We start from the raw sequence: 21,678 nt of genomic DNA on the forward strand, positions 1-21,678 counted from the left end.
GTACATGGGGTTTAGTTTCGACAGGGTAAACAAGACCTCTGGAGCCTGCCATCTGAGGGTGTTTCGACTTACATTCAGTGCAAGGGAGATTAGAAATGAAATGCATACATTGTGACGTGTTTATGGAGGTGCATCGAGAAGCACAGAAAGAGGGAATTTTGACTGAAATGCAAGGGGATACCAACGTTTACAACTCTCATATGAAAAACTAAGTGAACAACTTATGCAGGTTATGAACCAGGTACCACGAACCTTGGAGGGGTAGATGAGACGTTGGTGGGAAACTACCAAGACAGTTTCAGGCACAGATCACAGCGAAGATATCCGGAATTAGAACGACACGATCGGCGAATACCTGAAGTGGTGGAGGTTACTAGATCCAGAGTGGAACTTCATGCCACTTATTTGTCAAACATGGAACAGGCTACCGAAAATTTATCCATTTCAGCACATGTAACCTTGCAGCATCTTAAATCATTTAAATGACGGGCGTGTGAAAGGCTAGTGTCAAATTTCCTTTTGAAAGTTCCAACACGCGCCGTTATTCTGCTGTAAGTCCTTTTTGCCTACTGCGTAGGCTGATTAAGGAATTGTTGTGGTGGCAGTCATGTAGAACTTAGCTGCCCATGAATAACGTGATGCACTGCTTCTTGTAGCGTAGCTGCTTCCACCTTTCTAGCATTCAGACTATCTGCGCTTGTAGCACCCTGTTTACGGTCACTCTCCCATTCAATGCGTTCACTCGATTTTTTTCACTGTCTGCAAGTCACCGTTTAAGGCCTGCTCCGTATCTCGTGTATTCTGCTCTGTTTAAGGAGTTCATTCTAGAACTTTCATAGTACTACTCAGCACTTTCATTCAGGAGAGCAATGTCATCAGCAAAAAGTATCACTGATATCATTTCACGTTGATTTTAATCGCACTGGTGACCCTTTCTTTTCTTTCTGTCACTGCTTCTTCGATGTACTGATTGAACAGTAGGGGCGAAAGACTACATCCCCGTCTCATACACTTTTAAATCCGAGTACTTTGTTCTTGCTCCTCCACTCTTATTATTTCCTCTTTGCTACTGTACATATTGTTTATAACCCCTTTCTCTCTCTACTGCTCACCCTTATTTTTCTCAGAATTTCGAATATCTCGCACCATTTTACGTTGTCGTACTCTTTTTCCAGTCGACAAATGCTAAGAAGGTGTTTCGGTTTTTCTTTAGTCCTGCCTCTATTATCAACCGCAACGTCAGAATTGTCTCTCTTGTGCCTTTACTTTCCCTAAAGCTGAACTGATCATCATCTATCACAGTCTCAATTTTCTTTTCCATTCTTCCGTATATTATTCATGTTAGTAACTTAGATGTATGAGCTGTTAAGCTGCCTGTGCGATAATTGTCGCACTTGTCGGCTCTTACAGTCTTCGGAATTGTGTGGACGAAAGTCAGATGGTACGCCGCCGGACTCATGCATTCTACATAAGGACGTGAATAGTCGTTTTGTTGCCACTTCCGCCAATGATTTTAGAAATTTTGGTTGAGTTTTATCTATCCCTTCTGCCGTATTTGATCTTAAATCCTCCAAATCCTCTCTTACATTGTGAATCTAATGCTGGATCGCCTATCTCTTCTAAATCGATTTCTGTTTCTTCTTCTATCACATCAGTCATATACACTCCTGGAAATGGAAAAAAGAACACATTGACACCGGTGTGTCAGACCCACCATACTTGCTCCGGACACTGCGAGACGGCTGTACAAGCAATGATCACATGCACGGCACAGAGGACACACCAGGAACCGCGGTGTTGGCCGTCGAATGGCGCTAGCTGCGCAGCATTTCTGCACCGCCGCCGTCAGTGTCAGCCAGTTTGCCGTGGCATACGGAGCTCCATCGCAGTCTTTAACACTGGTAGCATGCCGCGACAGCGTGGACGTGAACCGTATGTGCAGTTGACGGACTTTGAGCGAGGGCGTATAGTGGGCATGCGGTAGGCCGGGTGGACGTACCGCCGAATTGCTCAACACGTGGGGCGTGAGGTCTCCACAGAACATCGATGTTGTCGCCAGTGGTCGACGGAAGGTGCACGTGACCGTCGACCTGGGACCGGACCGCAGCGACGCACGGATGCACGCCAAGACCGTAGGATCCTAAGCAGTGCCGTAGGGGACCGCACCGCCACTTCCCAGCAAATTAGGGACACTGTTGCTCCTGGGGTAGCGGCGAGGACCATTCGCAACCGTCTCCATGAAGCTGGGCTATGGTCCCGCACACCGTTAGGCCGTCTTCCGCTCACGCCCCAACATCGTGCAGCCCGCCTCCAGTGGTGTCGCGACAGGCGTGAATGGAGGGACGAATGGAGACGTGTCGTCTTCAGAGATGAGAGTCGCTTCTGCCTTGGTGCCAATGATGGTCGTATGCGTGTTTGGCGCCGTGCAGGTGAGCGCCACAATCAGGACTGCATACGACCGAGGCACACAGGGCCAACACCCGGAATCATGGTGTGGGGAGCGATCTCCTACACTGGCCGTACACCTCTGGTGATCGTCGAGGGGACACTGAATAGTGCACGGTACATCCAAACCGTCATCGAACCCATCGTTCTACCATTCCTAGACCGTCAAGGGAACTTGCTGTTCCAACAGGACAATGCACGTCCGCATGTATCCCGTGCCACCCAACGTGCTCTAGAAGGTGTAAGTCAACTACCCTGGCCAGCAAGATCTCCGGATCTGTCCCCCATTGAGCATGTTTGGGACAGGATGAAGCGTCGTCTCACGCGGTCGGCACGTCCAGCACGAACGCTGGTCCAACTGAGGCGCCAGGTGGAAATGGCATGGCAAGCCGTTCCACAGGACTACATCCAGCATCTCTACGATCGTCTCCATGGGAGAATAGGAGCCTGCATTGCTGCGAAAGGTGGATATACACTGTACTAGTGCCGACATTGTGCATGCTCTGTTGCCTGTGTGTATGTGCCTGTGGTTCTGTCAGTGTGATCATGTGATGTATCTGACCCCAGGAATGTGTCAATAAAGTTTCCCCTTCCTGGGACAATGAATTCACGGTGTTCTTATTTCAATTTCCAGGAGTGTATGTGAGAGTAAGATAAACGTACCAATACCGAAGGAACTTCAGATTTTCAATTGTAAATAGCACCCAGAACCAAGTTAAGTATTTTTTATGCTTGTTATTATTTTAATAAATGTGTGTGAAAATTAATTAAGTTCTGTTCAAAGTTGGTCACCGTCAATCTGCTAGTCTAAGCGTACAAGTGGTATTTCTATCGTCTGACCTAACGGCAGAAGATAAAGACGCCACGATAAGACCACGATACATATTGCTGACACTCGCCTACTTTCATTAGAGCGACAAGTCAAATAATAATATTGTGTGTGTACTGAAGGTCTTACAGTACGCACACCACACCAAGGAACTGAGAGAGGACTTTTGTTTGATGTATCAACCCTGCCCAGAGCAGCAACTTACTGGGAGCTGCTTTGGAGTACAAATGGGCTTAAATTCGATACCCAAGTAGTAACACAATGTAGCACTATCTTCGTTGTGCAATCTACATTGTCAACCATAAAGAGACGGAAGCGTAATCGCAGCCACAAATTTGGACGAATTTCTACACATTCCACGGGTAAGACTCGTGCGTAGTCGACCTGACTAACTGCCGTTGCGCGAGTCTTCTTTGGGTTCCGTCTCTAATGTGTTAATAGCATACAGTGTAGAATCAACTGGAAGATATATTGACAGTCACCTGTTAACGAGGGGAAGATACCAAACTGTGGGAGAAGCACAGTCAACTGACACCTGCTCTTCTTTGCAGGTATGAGCGTGTGCACGCCGGGGAAGAGCTTACTTTGCATCCCGCACCCCGGCAGCAGGGAGGATCGCTGCATCGCCCCCGAGTACATCTGCGACGGCCACAACGACTGCCACAACGGGAACTACGTCTCGGACGAGCTGGGCTGCCGTGAGTACCCTGAGCTGGACGCAGCGCTCGCCCACTCGAGAGAATGTGTGTACCAAGTCCCGACAAAAAGATTCAGAACATGAGAGTGTTTATTTTCCCTTTCTGTATATCACATTCTCTTTTGCAGTGACACGACAAAGCTCACGGGATATCCATAACTGATGTCATAAATAACTCACGTTTTTGCTCAGATATAACATTCTGACATGACAGGCACTGACCTACATAAAACGTTTGTAAGAATTCTGTCAATTTTCCTAAAACGTTTCTGGTCATAAGGGATATACAGGACTTCAGACATTCTACATCTCAACTTTCTGGTAACTGTATTAATGTTTCCAACAGATTTGAAATCTGTGATTAGTTGTTAAAAACATTCGGTCGATATATCTGGACTTCCAGAGTTTACACTTAGGGCTGATTAACACTTGACGTCAAGGAACAGAGAGCAATGTACAAAAATTCCATAATGTGTTCTAAATGGCGGCATTCACAAAGTGAATCAACAGAATGGAATGGCCGTCAGCATCAACGACACTCGCAAGGCAAATAAATTTTGACTTGGCAATTAACCCACTCTAGCAACGCACATTCGTGCTGTAATTGTGTATTTTGTGTCTTGCACCTTCTCAATCTCTAATTATTGCTTGCTTTGGTTTTGCTGACACTCTGAAAAATTGGTATGGAGTCTTTTTCCTGAGTGTTGTATTCCAAAAGAGGTGAACTATCTGAAACAGGAAGAAGATTTAGGCTTTACAGTACTTGCAGGAGAAATAGCTTACATTGTGGCACAATAAGAATAAAGAACAGATGAAGGAATTTTAATTGAAACATTTTTAACAGCGAAATAGTGAGCTCTAACTGTATAGTTGTATTAGATGTTATTTTTCACTTAGAAAACAAAACATAGTGGATAAGGTAGAGAGAAACCCAGTATAGTGAATTATAACCAATATTTACGTATAGGAATGCATAGTTTGGTAGCAATTTGTACCGATTAAATACTCTCGAGCTTCCAGCTGCATCAAATCCACGAGCTTTAAGTCAAGTGTTCCTCGGCTGTTGTGAAGTGGCGACTGTATTTGTAATCGCTGCTACCGTCCTTGTACAGCCACGATGCCGTCTGTAACGTCACTGGTGCTCATTCCAACGCCATAAAAAACAATGTAATCGTCAAGCTCCCGCCTTGCTGTCTCCAACCTTCAGATGGGTGTATCCCAAGCGGTGCTTAGTGCAGACCGCCTTCTTTATTTAAAGTGGTTTCACAAATTTGTATCTGGGTCGCTTCTTTTATTACACTATAAAAGAAAATATTAATCTGTGTAATAACACACGTCTCTTAGAAAGAAATGCTGTGCTACCACTGTTTTCTCAGGTTACCCATGGTGAAGGCATCTGTTGTGTTCTACACAACGCTGTTCAGCAGTACGCACAGTCTGTTTGACGTTAAAGTGTACACAACCACACGATGTTTTACATACTGTTGGCCTTCTGAATGTTAAATTGTTTTTCACAGGCCTCATGAGATGTCGAATTTTTGTTCAGGCCCTGAAGATCGAATCGCCTGTATGCCTCTTTAGGAGACGGCTGATCTTTCCTGTTACTGAGCCACAGGGCGACCAAAAATCGAGCTCCCCCGAGTCTTTCTCGGTGTTCTTCTGCTTCCGTTTTTCCGGAAAGATAGCTTGCAAAATCTCACGGTTGTTGTAGCCATTTACCTTGAATACTTTTCGTTAATGGTTCAGTTCCTTAGGCAGGTTTTCGGCGTTTGTAACACATTCCGCACGATGCAGCAAGGTACTCATAGAAAACGTTTCTGCGGCAGATGGTGATACTTGAAAGATGATGATGACGATGTTTGGAGCATATGGGCACTAAACGGCGAGGTCATCAGCGCTCTTAGACTCATTAAAACAAAAGATTGTGGCTAAAACGTCGAAAATTTTTCCCACTCATACACTCGAAACGAGCACACAATTACTCTACCTCACAACGGAGAAAGAGTAAAAGTAGCTATACAAAAGATTAAAGTCAAACGACAATGGAATTAAAATGAAGGCACAGCTAAATGTGACTAACTGACCACTTACAAAAATATGGGTATGCCAGTCACCTTGTTAACATATTAAAACTATCGCCATAAAATCTTGATAAAAATGTAGGACAACTCACAAAACTTCAAAACTCGAACAACATTCGTTTGAACATTACTTAAAAGAGTCGGCATATCCGTCGTCAAATACCCCGCGGCACGTTCGTCGGAATACAAAACAAATTCCAATAAAATGTAGCTCACGGTTATCCGTACGTCATAAACACTACACATTGGAGTTTCCTCTCGCCAGAGCAATAAGCCATAGGTCATAGGACTAAGGCCTATGCGAACACGAGTAAGGAGGACCTCGTCCCTTCGACGATGCACGAAGGAGTTATGCCACGGCCGTCTTGTAGACTTTATTAGACGGCGATTGTTGTCTGCCACTTCAGCCACTCATTCTTCCACCGGCGCAAGACTCTGGAACTGAAGAGCGAGTTTATAGCTTGCAGGGGGATGGCACACTGAAATACCTGAGCATCGCGAAACGCATCCTTGGCTGCTGGATCCGCTCTTTCGTTCCCAGCAAGTCTCATGTGCCCTGGAATCCAGCAGCAAGACAAATCATTCCCCAGTCGTTGAATCTGGAGGAGGGAATCCTGGATATTGTGGACTACATTATCTACATGGTACAAACATTCCAGAGAGTGAAGGGCACTCACAGAAACGGAACATACAAAAATTCAGCTCTGGAGAAACGTCCCATCTGCTTTACTGCCAGAAAGATCGCACATCATTCGGTGTCGAACATATTACCATCTTAAGGCAGTCTGACCTTGAGGATATGATCCGCGGAAACAACAGAGCAGCTAATAGAGTCACCCTATTTCGACCCATCTGTAAATACAGCTACATAGAGTTGGTGCGCAGATTAAATGTTAGAAAATAACGTACAGAAACAGAAGCAGGAGAGGAACTTTTACTGTACTGCACCAAATCTACAATTACCTTGGATCCGTGTAGTAATAAGGGCGGCAGATGGTTAAAACACTGGATTTGGGTCGGGCTTGCTCCATTCTGTGTGACTGCGCACGGATTTTTTTTTAGTTTGTCGTAAGGTACTATGACACCAAACTGCTGATGTCTTCGGTCCCTAGGTCTACACACCACTTAAACTAACTTCCGCTAAGGACAACAGACACACCAGTGTAGGAGGGAGGACTCGAAACTTCGACAGGGGCAGCCGCGCGAACCGCGGCAAGTCGCCCTTAGATCGCGCGGCTATCCCGGCGAGCACACACGGATCTCAAACGGTATTGCGGGCTAGTCGCCAGTTGGAGAAAAGGCGTTCCAGAGGCGGACGAACAACGGTATAGTATACCGGTGAAGCTGGAGCTACGGGTAACTTACATGCCTGACGCAACGTGAGGAGCTGCCACCGGATGGCTTGTGGCGACGCCCCAGTCTCAGCGACCACGCGTGGGACGGGTCCTATAAGCACCCGTCGCCAGCCGAATTCCCTCGTCTGAACAGAGTCAATGATTTTGAAACAAAAATGCATCGCCGATCCATACACCATGCGCTCGTAGCCCAGCCGCGAACGATGAAAGCCCTATTAAACTGGAGCAGACACATCCTGTCCACTTCTCAATACTTATTTGGAGACACCTATGTTCCTGTACTGCTGCTATTGGTAAATGACTGTGTTTACCGAAAATCGGTTTCCATACTTTCGTAGAACAAGTGGCATGGTTTATAGAGTTCAGAAGATCTTACCTACATCTTTTCTTGCGCTCGTTAACTACACGTCGATCCTTGGCTTTCACTACTCGAAAGGCCATGAGGTTGTCTCCCGCAGGGTGGCATTTAAATCGTCGAAGAGCTGCATGGCTGTCCTGGATTGCTGAATAGCACTCGTCTGTCTACCAAGGCACAGGCCGCCTGCTAAGACGGCATGAGGACTTTATGTCAGCGGCATGATGGATCACTCATTGTCTCGAAATTTGGTAGAAACTCCGAAGAATTCTGGTCGTATGTAAAGTACACAAGCGGCAAGACGCAGTCAATACCTTAGCTGCGCAGTGCCGATCGTACTGTTACCGACGACTGTGCCGCTAAAGCGGAGTTACTGAACGCAGGTTACGAAATTCCATCACCAGGCAAGACGAATGGAATATTCCAGAATCTGAAACACGAACACCTGCTAGCATGAGTTTCTTAGAAGTAGACACCTTAGGGGTTGCGAAGAAACTCAAATCGCTTGATACGGTCAAGTCTTCAGGTCCAGATTGTATACCGATTAGGTTCCTTTCAGATTACGCTGATACAATAGCTCCATACTTAGCAATCATATACAACCGCTCGCTCACCGATAGACCTGTACCTACAGATTGGAAAATAGCGCAGGTCGCACCGGAGTTTAAGAAGGGTAGTAGGAGTAATCCATCGAACTACAGAACTATATCATTGACGTCGGTTTGCAGTAGGGTTTTGGAGCATATACTGTATTCAAACCTTATGAATCACCTCGAAGGGAACGCTCTATTGATACGTAATCAGCATGGTTTCAGAAAACATCGTTCTTGTGCAACGCAGCTAGCTCTTTATTCGCACGAACTAATGGCCGCTATCGACAAGGGATCTCAAGTTCATTCCGTATTTCTAGATTTCCGGAAAGCTTTTGACACCGTTCCTCACAAGCCACTTCTAATCAAGCTGCGTGCCTATGGGGTATCGTCTCAGTTGTGCGACTGGATTCGTGATTTCCTGTCAGGAAGGTCGCAGTTCGTAGTAATAGCGTCCTGGCACCTCTGCTGTTCCTGATGTATATAAATTACCTGGGTGACAATCTGAGCAGTTCTCTTAGGTTGTTCGGAGATGATGTTGTAAATTACCATCTAGTAAGGTCATCCGAAGACCAGTATCAGTTGCAAAGCGATTTAGAAAAGATTGTTGTATGGTGTGTCAGGTGACAGTTTACTCTAAATAACGAAAAGTGTGAGGTGATCCACATGAGTTCCAAAAGAAATGCGCTGGAATTCGATTACTCGATAAGTAGTACAATTCTCAAGGCTGTCAATTCAACTAAGTACCTGGGTGTTAAAATTACGAACGACTTCAGTTGGGAAGACCACACAGATAATATTTTGGGGAAGGCGAGCCTAAGGTTGCGTTTCACTGGCAGTACACTTAGAAGATGCAACAAGTCCACTAAAGAGACAGCTTACATTACACTCGTTCGTCCTGTGTTAGGATATTGCTGCGATGTGTGGGCTCCTTACCAGGTGGGATTGACGGAGGACATCGAAAGGGTGCAAAAAAGGGCAGCTCGTTTTGTATTATCATGTAATAGGGGCGAGGGTGTGGCAGATATGATACTTGAGTTGGGATGAAAGTCATTAAAGCAAAGACGTTTTTCGTCGCGGCGAGATCTATTTACGAAAATTCAGTCACCAACTTTCTCTTCCGAATGCGATAATATTTTGTTGAGCCCAACCTACATAGGTAGGAATGATCATCAAAATAAAGTAAGAGAAATCAGAGCTCGACCAGAAAGCTTTAGGTGTTCGTTTTTACCGCGTGCCGTTCGGGAGTGGAATGGTAGAGAGATAGTATGATTGTGGTTTCAATGAACCCTCTGCCAAGCACTTAAATGTGAATTGCAGAATAATCATGTAGATGTAGATGCAGATGTGATCCATCCATTCCTGGATCCTGTAGCAATATTCAAACACATCAATCTGGCTGAACAGCGTCCAGTTATCCCTGCTGATCATCGAGTTTGGTGGGTTATGTTGAAGCAATACTCCATCCAGTAGCTTAATATGGAGTGGGAAGTGGTCACTGGAATGGAGTTAATCAATGGCTTCCCACTGAGCAGAGTCTGTAGGAACAGGAGGGCAGATATTGTTGGCTGAGAATAACCCAGTAGCAGCCCAAAAATGAGTAGGATTACCAGTGTTAGAGATGCACAGCATTTGGTATGTCCTCAGGCCCTCCAAAACCTGACCCTGAGGGCAAGTGGAGGTCAAGACCCACAAGACATGATGGGCATTAAAGTCTCCCAAGGGCATTGGTTTTACAGACTGGGTGTTTAAGAACAGACTCAAAAGAGGTAGCAAACGTCGGGGAGCTGCACAGTCTTTTTGGCCTCTCAATATGAAATACATTTAGTTGCTTTTATTTTTTGTATCTTTCTTTCTTCAAGAAAGACAGATGGAGTCCCTACCCCAGGCGGTATGATGCACAGAGCAGTGGACACATGTAACAGAAAATGAAGAACCAACTTCTTCCACATTTGCCACAAGTGGCTTCTCCCCTACATCTGATAGTAGTGTGCCCAAAGCTCTGGCACTTAAAAAGCGCATACAGTAGGGGAAATAAAGCAGCACGCCTTAATGTACTCTAAAGGTTTCGTGCTGATGAAAGCCAGTATAAACGAATCTGATTTCATTAGATTGCCATCAACCTCTTTCATAATGTTTTGCACATCAACAGTGCTTTCAATTCTTCTTGGGAAATGTCAACCAGATCTCTGTAAGTCACAACACCTTTGCTGGAGTTCAAAGTGTTGTGCAGTTCAGATTCAGTTACCTACTCCCCGAGATATTGAGCTTTTTGGAGGTTCTTCACTTGTTGATAACATGGCGTTCCGATCAACAGCGTTCCATTTAACAAGCGCTTGACAGATTGTAATGTTCCAGCAGTACCCTACAATGCTTTTTCTGTAGTAAATAGTGAAATTTTGTCGCAAGTGCCCTCTTTTCTTTTAACTGTTAGAAACACATTCTAGAAAACAGCATCTGTTGTGTTGCAAGTCACTGAGTCAGGTGGTCTGGTACCTGAGCCCTCTTGCTGGACTGGGTGTTGTGACCATCCAGCGGCACACCCATTCCGCTGGCAGAAGGAATGAAAAATTTAGAGGGATCCATCTTGGCCTCACGAGCAGTAAGGGAACATTCCGCTGGGAGGAGGAAGGAAAGATTTCGAAGGATACATCTTGGTCTCACGAGCAGTAAGGGAATACAAGTCGACTTTGACAAATCTCTGTGTACCTAGGTAAGCCTTACGCAACTGAGTTGATGCAGGTTCCCCAAAGGTTACCCGTTAACGACTGTTCCACCTCAATTGCCATGCGTCTCACCAGCGGACATAACGCCTTGAGGTATAAAGGTATTTTATAACGCTTTATTCCATCACCACGATCCGGTCGGTCAAGCCAAGAACCCTATTCTCTGTGAAACACAACGTTTCACCGCCGCGCCGCAAAGTAGTCGCTGAAGCATGCCCAGAACTTATGAAGTCAGAGGAGTGGCGGCGCTTACCACTCTCCAGCTCAGGAAGCGCCGAGCCCGTACCCAGCAAACGAATGCTGAGCCCCTGAGATACATGTTGTTCCGTGTGAAAGTGTTTCTGGTAAGCGCTGTGGCTGAGGCAACCATTTGCGTTACGGTGGAGGAGGACGTCAAGGAACAGCAAGGCCTCATGAACTTCATGTTGCCATGGATTTTGTTGATTGCTACAAGAATTCTCGCAACATTTCACGTCCATGTGACAAGGCCAAGAACAAGTCGTCGAATTAACGGTAAGACCAATAAGGCTCTGCAGCACCCATGTTCAGGCGATGTCTTCAAAGTACTCCATAAACAGGTTTGGTATAACTGTAGCTAATGGGCTTCCCAACACAACGCCATCGGTGTGATTAGAATATTCTTCTAGATACAAAAAATACGATGACGTTCGCGTGTGCATAAATAAAGTCACAGCAGTGTCGTCAAATAACTCGGAGAATATTTGAGGGTGATGCGCGTGATTAATGAAATATCCAATATGACCATAGTATCTCCTTCTCCAAGAAGCAGGCATTTAACTATACTAATGAAGTCGGTCGTATTTCTGCTGTGGTGCACACAATGAGCAACGTGCGGCTTAAGGAGGCTCTTCAGCAGTCTGTAAGTCGGTGACCCATTGGTCCCCTCAGTGGGACGTAGGAGCGTGTTCTCCTTGCGAATCTTTGGAAGGCCATACTACGTAGACAGTCGAATTACCCGTGGGAGGAGATTTTTGATGACATTCTCTTCCAGTGAAGACCTCAAAAGATGCCCTTTGGCCTCAGTTGTAATCGACCATTTTATGGAGTAATTTGAGAACATGCCCTGAACACGAATCCTACAGACCATAGTTGCTTTTACCTTTACGTCGACGACACCTTCGTTATCTGGCCACAATTACGTGTAAGTCTGGGAGAATTCTAGTACCACGTCAACGATATCCATGACAATATCAAGTTCACGACGAAGGTAGAGACGCATGGTTCCATAACGTCCTCGTCCATCGTAAAGCAAATAGTCATCTCAATCACAGTGTTTACCGGAAATCCACCCACATGGACCAATATCTGCACGCCACCAATTATCACCAATCGTCGCAGAAACTTTTGTTGTGTGGACCTTGGTTCACCGAGTGGAAGTCGTCTCAGACACTGAAAACATTCCGAAAGAACTGAGCCAGTGAAGGGAAATATTCAAGGAGAAGGGCTACAACAACGGTCAGATTTCGCCACTCATCTTCCCAGGAACGCGGAAGCAAAAGGACCCCGAGGAGGACACAAAAAAAATTCTACAGCTCATGAAGCCAGTAAAAAATGTCATAGGCCTCCAGAACAACATAAGTATATAAAATACCGTTTGGTTGTTGACGGTTTTATGAACAGCGCTGTGTAGAAGACGAGAGATGCTTTTCCCTTCGGTTACCTGAGTAATCAGCGGCAGTAGAGTATACTCTAGAAAACGGTGATCGTATTACTTTCGAAGAGAAATGTGCTATTACACGGGCTAATAATTTCTGGGATAGTGTACTAAAAGATGCGTACTAAATGAGTTGTGACATCACTCTCAAAGAAGACGGCGGCCTGCAACTAAGCCCGGCTTGTGATCCAGCCATCGAAAGGCTGGAGCAGGCGCGGAAGGCGCTCAACGATAACATTGCTTTATATGTCGCTGGAGCCAGCATAAGTGACGTCACAGAAGGAGGCGTGCTTATAGACGGACGGTAGCAGCAGCCAAAGACAAAGTCACCTCTAGACAATAGCCGAGGAGTACCCGGCCCAAAACTAGTGGATTTGAAATCACTAGACGCGGCTGGAAGCTCAGGAGAATCTTAACAGTATTTGATGTGTTTACATGTATACATTTTCTTGAGCTAAAACATGTCCATATTTTAAAATGAATGTATGACAGTTTTTTATTCTTCCACTTGTCGGCAGCGTAGAAAGCTGTGGCAGAACAGGAATCATGAATATTACTTTGGCCCATAACGAACTTTCTAGCTGATATTGGCTTACTTCTGATGCTGTATTTCGACTATACTGGTGCGGATGGTACCTTGTAATCTCACTTTCAACGGTAGGTGTTGTACTAAGCCAGAATTTGACGGTGACATTCCGTTCCATTCCGCTGACATTTATCGTGAATGACCTTTCCTCCATCACTATCACAATACTCTTCTCACAGGCTATTTAAAATTAAGGACTGAAATCATTTGGCGAAAACATTTTGTGTTTTAGACCACATTGTTATGAAACAACTCTCTTTGCAGAGACCCTCTTCCCTGAAAAAGACCTCTTCAATGACGGTAGAATCATTGATATTCTAGTTTTTTTATTGTTTAGTAAGGATTCGGTCTAATACCAAAAGGGATTCGTTTAAAATTAAGACTGGATGGGAAGCCTTCGAATTTATACAACTGGTATAATATTTATCATAGTTTCGATGAAAAACGAAGTCAGCAAGACAGTACAAGCTTCTAAATCATCTAAGCAAAATACTGTCTGAAGCCTACAGGTAAAAACAAAAAGTAGTTCTCCGTAGGGTCATTCGAGACGGATAAGTAGCGGGAGATTTTAAATAAATTATTAATATATTTTATTGCCTTGTCAGTTGCGTATGAGAAGTGTAGGGAATACCGAAATGAAAAATATGGAAGGAGAGACAGACAGACAGAATAAAACAACTATAGGGCAGAAACCGCTTGCCAAAATCATGTATCGAACAATCGGATAAAATTTATGGGATACGTTTATTATTATTTTCAATCTTTCTGTAAGCTGCACAATATACGTTAATCTCGAGGCATAACGATAACGCACTATTAGATGCTGTTCTTTACGCTAACCAGTCTGGTAGTTAGTTTTAAATAATATACGTAAATATAAGAAACTTCATTAGTTTTAAAACTAACGAGAAATGTTTTTCATTGTTTGCTTTGGTTTACTGAAATTGTAATGCATCGTAAGGATAAAATTTGACGTCTATTTCCTTTTGGAATATACCAGTTTAAATATAAACTAAGTTACCCGTAATTTAATAGCACACGCAGATCTACTGCCAGATATACATACAACATTTGTTCATAAACACATTACTTGCTGAGAAAATGATGAAACGTTGCTGCGTTTCAAACAATGGAATAAGTTGTTTCGTGAACTTACGTCAAAGCCTTGAAACAGTCTTTTTCATCATCTACTGTACCACTGCTTTTCACATGAAGTGCAATCGATTTCGAAAATAAAAAGCATCAAATTGTGGTACAAAATGTAATAATCCGCCTGCAGTACGTGCTAAAATATATCATTTGAATATAATTCATTTGATGCACCCACACACAGGAAACGAAAAGACCGACATATTCAGAACATTATTATCGGTTGTCCCCACCTCTTTTTTTTGTTCAATGAGGATTATTTTCAAAAGATGCAGTGTTTATTATTTGATCGAGCGTACCGCAAACCGACGAAAAGGGCTGAGCGAACGACTAAAACCCCGTGAAGAAAAGTTCCTTGTCAAAAAAGACTATCATGAATCTAATCACTTAGAGGACTGTGCCTCTTAGATTTTCTGGCCTTTCGAAAATCCATAATGAAGGTGTCCCTCTGATGCGTACTGTCAGTAATATATATGCTATTCTGTTGCACGCATTAGTAGACTGGCGTGTGTTTCACATTAGGAAATAAGTGGATTGCTTACGAAATTAGAGGGACTGTGTTTGAATAACTCTGATATTTTAGTAAGTAATGACATGGTCCCTCTTTTCACTCGCACTTCTCTCTCTGATTCGTTACTGTAATTGAAGTTAAGTCTGGTGTAGAATTAACTGGCCTACGAGAGCTGACTTCCATTTACTGTTCTGTGAGCAGACAGATGTAATTCCGTTGTGGCACTCTTTGAAATCTATAATTGGCAATTTGTCATGGAATATTCAGAGGCAAGTGTCCTGGAATCTGCGGGAAACTTGCATGCTTCTTTTTTTTTTATTTTTTTAGATATAGTGACGATGTTTAAGTTGTTTTGCCTCATGAATATGAGAATTTGTACAAAGTTTTAGACAATATGAAATCAATCCACCGTAATGTTCGCTTCACTATGAAGGTGGGAAAGAGTTCTTGTCATCCATTCCTTGAACGTGTTGGTCTGCGGAAGGTTGACGCTACGTTCGGTAGTCCCATTTATAGTTTTCTATACTCACATTGATTGTCTTCAGACTAACAATTATCATCATCTGGCTGAAAATGATGTGTGCTTCAACCCTGATCTATAATTCCCGCGTCATCTCGAAGTCTAAAAGTTTATCAACTGACTTAGCTAACCTCGAAGTCACCTTTCGACATAATGGTTACGGTGAAAAACAGAATAGGTGTGCGTTGCGCTGTCGACGAATGGGGAACGGGGTTAATGATGAAAATAGTGAGATGGCAGCTATCTGTGGTGCATTTGTCAAGCGCAAGTAGCACCGCTTATAGTATTGATAGTACTCGGACACATGGTGTGAGGTGTATTTTCCGATTACCATTCGGTACTGCTATCATAGCCAACTACTACGCGTCTTAAAATAGTTGGTTATCATCTACAGCAATCTCCACTGAAAGAGCGGAGACTCCGAGATAAATCAATAGTATGGGCACTGTTGCCTCGCGAAACAAGCGGAATGTAAACGAAAATGTGTTGATGCACTGGTCAGAGGAACTGCTGCCATATTCTCTAAATTTGTTTATGGCAAGGAGAAACAGACAACAATGCTGATTTAGACGACGTAAAAATCGTGAAGCGCGGTCTTGGATAGCAATTTATGCTAGCTACACTATTTAATCAGACATATTCGGACACCTGTGTGAAAATGACTTACAAGTTCGTGACACCCTCCATCGGTAGTGCTGGATGTCTACCTTACCCCATGCAGTTGTGGTTTGTCAAACATTGTTCATACCATCAGGACCTGGAGGACCGACGTGAAGAGCGGTGGCGTCACACACACTACAGTGTCCGACCAAATCATCCATTTCAGAACATTGCCTTGGTCTCGGTCATCCTATGACATGTAACACCGCAGAATTTCTCGCGGGTACTTTCAGCTTTTGGTATAGGGTTCTTGAAGAATCAGCTAATATTAAATTAGCAATTGATCTCATAAATAGAAATAGATGTTTTTGATTAAGTTCTGCTTTGGACCATCTTCCCTCTTTGGTAACACAACAGAGGGACATAGTTAATACTACATGATCTAATGTTGTTAATTAATATTAACTATCGAAAAGATCTAACGTTGTTCATCTTTAGTTGTGTAGTGTTGCTAGCTATTTACATCATTTGTGTGTGTGTGTGTGTGTGTGTGTGTGTGTGTGTGTATTTTTCTTGCATATGTAGTATTGAGGTTCTTTGACGGCGTAGCCCCGCCCCTTCTGAGGATTTACATTTCCTTGCACAGCGCTTTCTCGTTGCATATGCGACTTTAAAATGATGTGGCATTCAACCGACAAAGTATCGGCGATTGTCGAAGACATTGCCTGCCTGCATCCCCTTAAGTTGTCTAAACAATTCCCAAGCCGAGGGAAACTCAAAGTTCGCAAGCTTCAGTCTGTTAAGGGAGTATTTGTAGCCAGAATGCCAATCTACGTACTTTCATCGGCCCACAGCTTTACCAATGAGATTACTATTAAATCTACAAAGCTTACAGACCAGTCTTTCAGCAGCACCATTACAGTTTTTATATTCTCAGGATTTTCACACGTGGCAAATAAATGTTTTCAATCCACAACGTAGTGCTTTCTAACATTGATGTTACTTTCCTCTGTCTGTGTGTTTCTACTACTTGCCTTTAGATGTGACCATTTTTATCTGCCTAGAGAGGAGGGACATTGGTCAAGACTGCCCTCGAATTCTGGAGGACAGTGAGTCAAATCGCCATGCGATCTTTCAGATTTACACTAGTATTTTACCCTGTTTCCACAAATAGCTCAGTGTGTATTCCGTTACGATGCCTTTGAAATGTATCGTCTGATCTCCTTTCCTATCCACCACTATACCGAGTTTAATTTCCTTGTACACATTTGTCTAATTCTTTCCCGCTCTGCATCTCTGAAGACGTCGTCATCGACGCCATATCAAGGCCTAATATTACGTACTTTTTCCTTTTATTTCTATTTTCCATTGTTGTAACATGGTAGAACGTTGGCGTTCGAGGAAACGTTATTGTTGTGGTGTATGGTACAATGACTAGTTTTATGTAGCTCTCCTCGCTGGTGTTTCCTACGTAATCCCTGGAACTTGCATTCATTTGAAGGTGATGACGTAGTCTATCAGTGGCGTCCCTCTACAGTTGTTACTCTCCACAGATCCCTCCGTTATCAAAGGACGATTTCTTTATGCCTCGCGATGAGTCCCATGTACCGACCCCATCTGCTTGTCAGTTTGCTCCTCAAATTTCTTTACTCCAAAATTCGACTTTTCTTTAGTTAACCGGTCTGTCTTTTAAACGACCCCTGGACTGTCACCAGAGGAGATTGACATGAGACGTCAGGACGATACTAGATTTGTTCCGTTAAATTATTTACGCCAGTAATGGCCGTAGTGCATCAGGAACAGTTTGGCGTACGCATCCAGCTGCCTCTAATTCAAAACAATAGCATTTCTGACAGGTCAAAGAGTGGGCTGAGCGTGGCGTCACTCGAATGCCGGCTGCGACTGTCATCACAGCGCTGTGGCGCAGCTGACAATGGCCGTGAACTTCTTCCAGTGAGCGGGCGGCATCCTCGTTACTCGGGACAGGCTGCTCTGTCTCTTTTTCAAACAGGGGACACAGTACTGCTTTCCAGGATGTCACTCTGGGTGTAAAATGATGATGATGATGGTGATGATGATGTTTGGTTTGTGGGGCGCTCAACTGCGCAGTCATCAGCACCCACACGAAGTCCCACTCTTCTACACAGTCCAATCGACCACATTCACGAATGATGATGTGTCATGAGGACGTCACAAACACCCAGTCCTTGGGCAGAGAAAATCCGCAACCCAGCCAGGAATGGAACCCGGGACCCAGTGATCCAGAGGCAGCAACGCTAGCCACTAGAACACGAGCTGTAGACTGTTGGGTGTCAAAGGCTCGTGGTTTAACACTTTCGCTGCGGCTGACGCTTATAAGGGTCAAAGCAAGCCACGAGCCAAGGTCCGCAGCTCGTGGTCGTGTGGTAGGTAGCGTTCTCGCTTCCCACGCCCGGGCTCCCGGGTTCGATTCCCGGTGGGGCCAGGGATTTTCTCTGCCTCGTGATGACTGGGTGTTGTGTGCTGTCCTTAGGTTAGCTAGGTTTAAGTAGCTAAGTTCAAGGGGACTGATGACCATAGCTGTTAAGTCCCATACTGCTCAGAACTATTTGAACCACGAGGCAGTGTGGCTGACGCTTATAACCGTCCACGCTCACTGTCCGAATACACAGTCTAGTTGCAGCGTCTAAGCTAGCATCAAAGGGAGTAAACTTTTGTTTTGTGTGGTCAGTTACCGAACGTATATTGTTCTTAATGGAGACTGTCTCTTAGAGGCTGCGGAAGAAGTTCAGAGTGATGACAGCGTTGAAGCACAGCTTTCGAATCTGTTTCGTGACAGTCCCGAATCTGAAGATACGGATGACGACACTTGTGTGGAAATGGACGAAGAAAAAGAGTCCGTCACACGGAGATAATCCAGATGAGTCCTGGCATAAAGAACCACATAATATGCAGTATCACCCACTTACGAAGGAAGAAGTTTTGCAATTTCATACTGCTGGCAATTCTCCTTTGGATTTCTTCAGATTATTGGTAACAGACGAATTGTTACAACCTCTAGTTGACGAAACGAACAATAACGCAGTCAACATATTGCTGAGCGAAAATGGAAATGAAGGATCTAGGATCTGTAAATAGAAACCTCTAAGTATAGGTTTAAATGGTTCTAATGGTTCTGAGCACTATGGGACTTAACATCTGAGGTCATCAGTCCCCTAGAACTTAGACTACTTAAACCTAACTAACCTAAGGACTTCACACACATCCACGCCCAAGGCAGGATTCGAACCTGCAACCGCAGCGGTAGCGCGGTTCCAGACTGAAGCGCCTAGAACCGATCGGCCACACAGACCGGCACCTCTAAGTAAAGGCCAGTTACTAGTTTTCCTGGATTTTTCGTTACATATGGGTAACGTTAAATATCCACGCTTACAAGACTACTGGAAGAAAGAACCGCTGCTTGAGAACAGAGGGCTGGTCGCGGTGGCGGAACGGTTGTAGTCGCTTCAGTCCGGAACCGCGTGACTGGTACGGTCGCAGGTTCGAATCCTGCTTCGGGCATGGATGTGTGTCATGTCCTGAAGTTAGTTAGGATTAAGTAGTTCTAAGTTATAAAGGACAGATGGCCTCAGATGTTGTGTCCCATAGTACTCAGAGCCATTTGAACCATTTTTGAACCCAAATTTTTCCTGAATGTAGTGGATTTGTTCCTTGTTTGATTTGTATTTTTGTTACATTATCAACAAATCACGAACAACTGAATGACGCCTATGACCCCTATAGGTGTCAGGCGACAAACAGACTTTAAAACGTGACCACAATACAGTCCAAGCTTATTCGAAGTAATGCATCTAAGGTGTCATCATTAAGTCAGTATCTATAGATCTTACAAGGTCTTGACGTCAGCCTGTAGCTTAGGAGCGTCGGCTCCGAGCGGTACCTGCCATTACCGGCCCACACTCGCACGTTACCGGGCCGCACTGGAGAGTTGCGAGCCTGCACCGATGCCGCAGCGAAAGTGTTAAGCTGTGGTACTGAGACGTGTTTCATTTAGTACACGAATGATTAGTACATGCACGCTCCAAACAGTGTTCGTTTAGATCTTAAGGCAAGCACGCTAAACATTTCCGTCATTGCAAGTCAGGAGAAGCTTCCGTCCGTCCACTAGCGTATTGCAGCGTCGGCTGTTGCTATACCGCGCACAGCTGGCTCCATGCCGCAACATCAGTGGGTCACGTTTCGCTTCGCAACGTATAACACTCTGACCTGCCTGCGGCTGGCTCTGTTGCAACTCACTTCCGCTCTGGCTTATTTTTTGACCGAATACGCTACATATCCACCACTTCTCAAACATCCGTTTTCTTGTCGTATTATTGTTTTCGCGTCTACGTTCCACCTCCAGAAAATGCTGCACTCCCTACGAATACCTTTAGTAATGTCGTCTTAACAGTTAAGTTTATATTTGCTATTAACTAACTTTTCATTGCCAGAAACGGTTTTGGTGACACCTGCTGCTTTAGTGTCTCATTTTCTAATCTAATTTCCGAAACTGCATCTAAATGAATTTGATTAAATCCCATTACCGTTGTTTTAAGTTTGGTGTCACTCAACATATTATCTCTTTTAAAAACGCTAAAATTTCGTTCAGTTGATTTTTCAAATACTCTGCTGTCTTGAAAGCATTACAGTTTCATCTCAATCTCATAGTTTTAGTCTCCTTCAGTGAACTTTAATTCGTATCCCGATTTATCCTTGATCTCCTCAGCTACTTGCTTAATGTAAGGACTGAATGAGACTGGGGATCGGCTAAGTCCACGGCTCGCTCCCTTGTCAACTGCCGCTTCCTTTTCGTGTCCTTTGACTCATAACCGCAGTCTGTTTTCTGTACGGGTTGTAGAAAGCTTCGTTCCGTGGGTTGTATTTCTACTATCTTCATAATTTCAGGAAACGTATTGCAGTCATAAATGTCACAGGATTTGTCTGCAGTTATCTTTTTTCAAAATACTATAAACGTAAGTTAGCATTTCTTCAAACTGTCTTCCAAGATTAAGGTTAGTATTGTCTCCATGTTCCTACATTTTTTGATATTTCAAACTGATCATCTTTCTTCTCGTCTGTAAATAATTCTTATAATTATTTTACATCCACAACTTACTAAACGTTATCATTTCATGATTCATGGTTACGAAAATAAAGGACACGAATGTGAAACTGAAGAATGCACCTTTAATGTATGCCACGTTGAGAAGAAAACCGTTTTCATACCACGTGGCATGTAGGTGGTGAAAGGTAAATTTGTAGTAAGATTATGCTCCCTGAGGACGGGAATTCATCCCTCGGGGTCTTGCAGGCTCACGATCGATCTCCAAGGCATTAGCTGCGACAATAGAGCCATTACCTAGCAAACCGCAGCGCAGCAGCCGCAGGAATTATAACTAGGGCACGTGATGCAGCAAGCGGAGCGACACCATCGTAGCGTACGAGAAGCTTGTTCCTTGTCACTCGCTATCCGTGTACCCCTGTGGAAAGTAATACATGCCCTTCTCCACGTTTTCTTCTGTAACCCATGCCCGAATTGAG

The 21,678-nt window shown here is 44.3% G+C and overlaps 1 protein-coding gene across 1 annotated transcript in view; it reads left to right on the plus strand.

Moving 5' to 3' along the window:
- The window catches only part of LOC126335869 (G-protein coupled receptor GRL101-like), a 697,223-nt gene that overhangs the window by 502,853 nt on the left and 172,692 nt on the right, over positions 1-21,678 (plus strand). The window contains exon 9 of the mRNA XM_049999341.1: positions 3,826-3,972. Within this exon, the coding sequence (XP_049855298.1) occupies positions 3,826-3,972 (147 nt within the window). The remainder of the gene's footprint in view (positions 1-3,825; positions 3,973-21,678) is intronic.

The sequence above is a fragment of the Schistocerca gregaria genome, chromosome 2, assembly GCF_023897955.1.
Source record: "Schistocerca gregaria isolate iqSchGreg1 chromosome 2, iqSchGreg1.2, whole genome shotgun sequence".
NCBI lineage: Eukaryota > Metazoa > Arthropoda > Insecta > Orthoptera > Acrididae > Schistocerca > Schistocerca gregaria.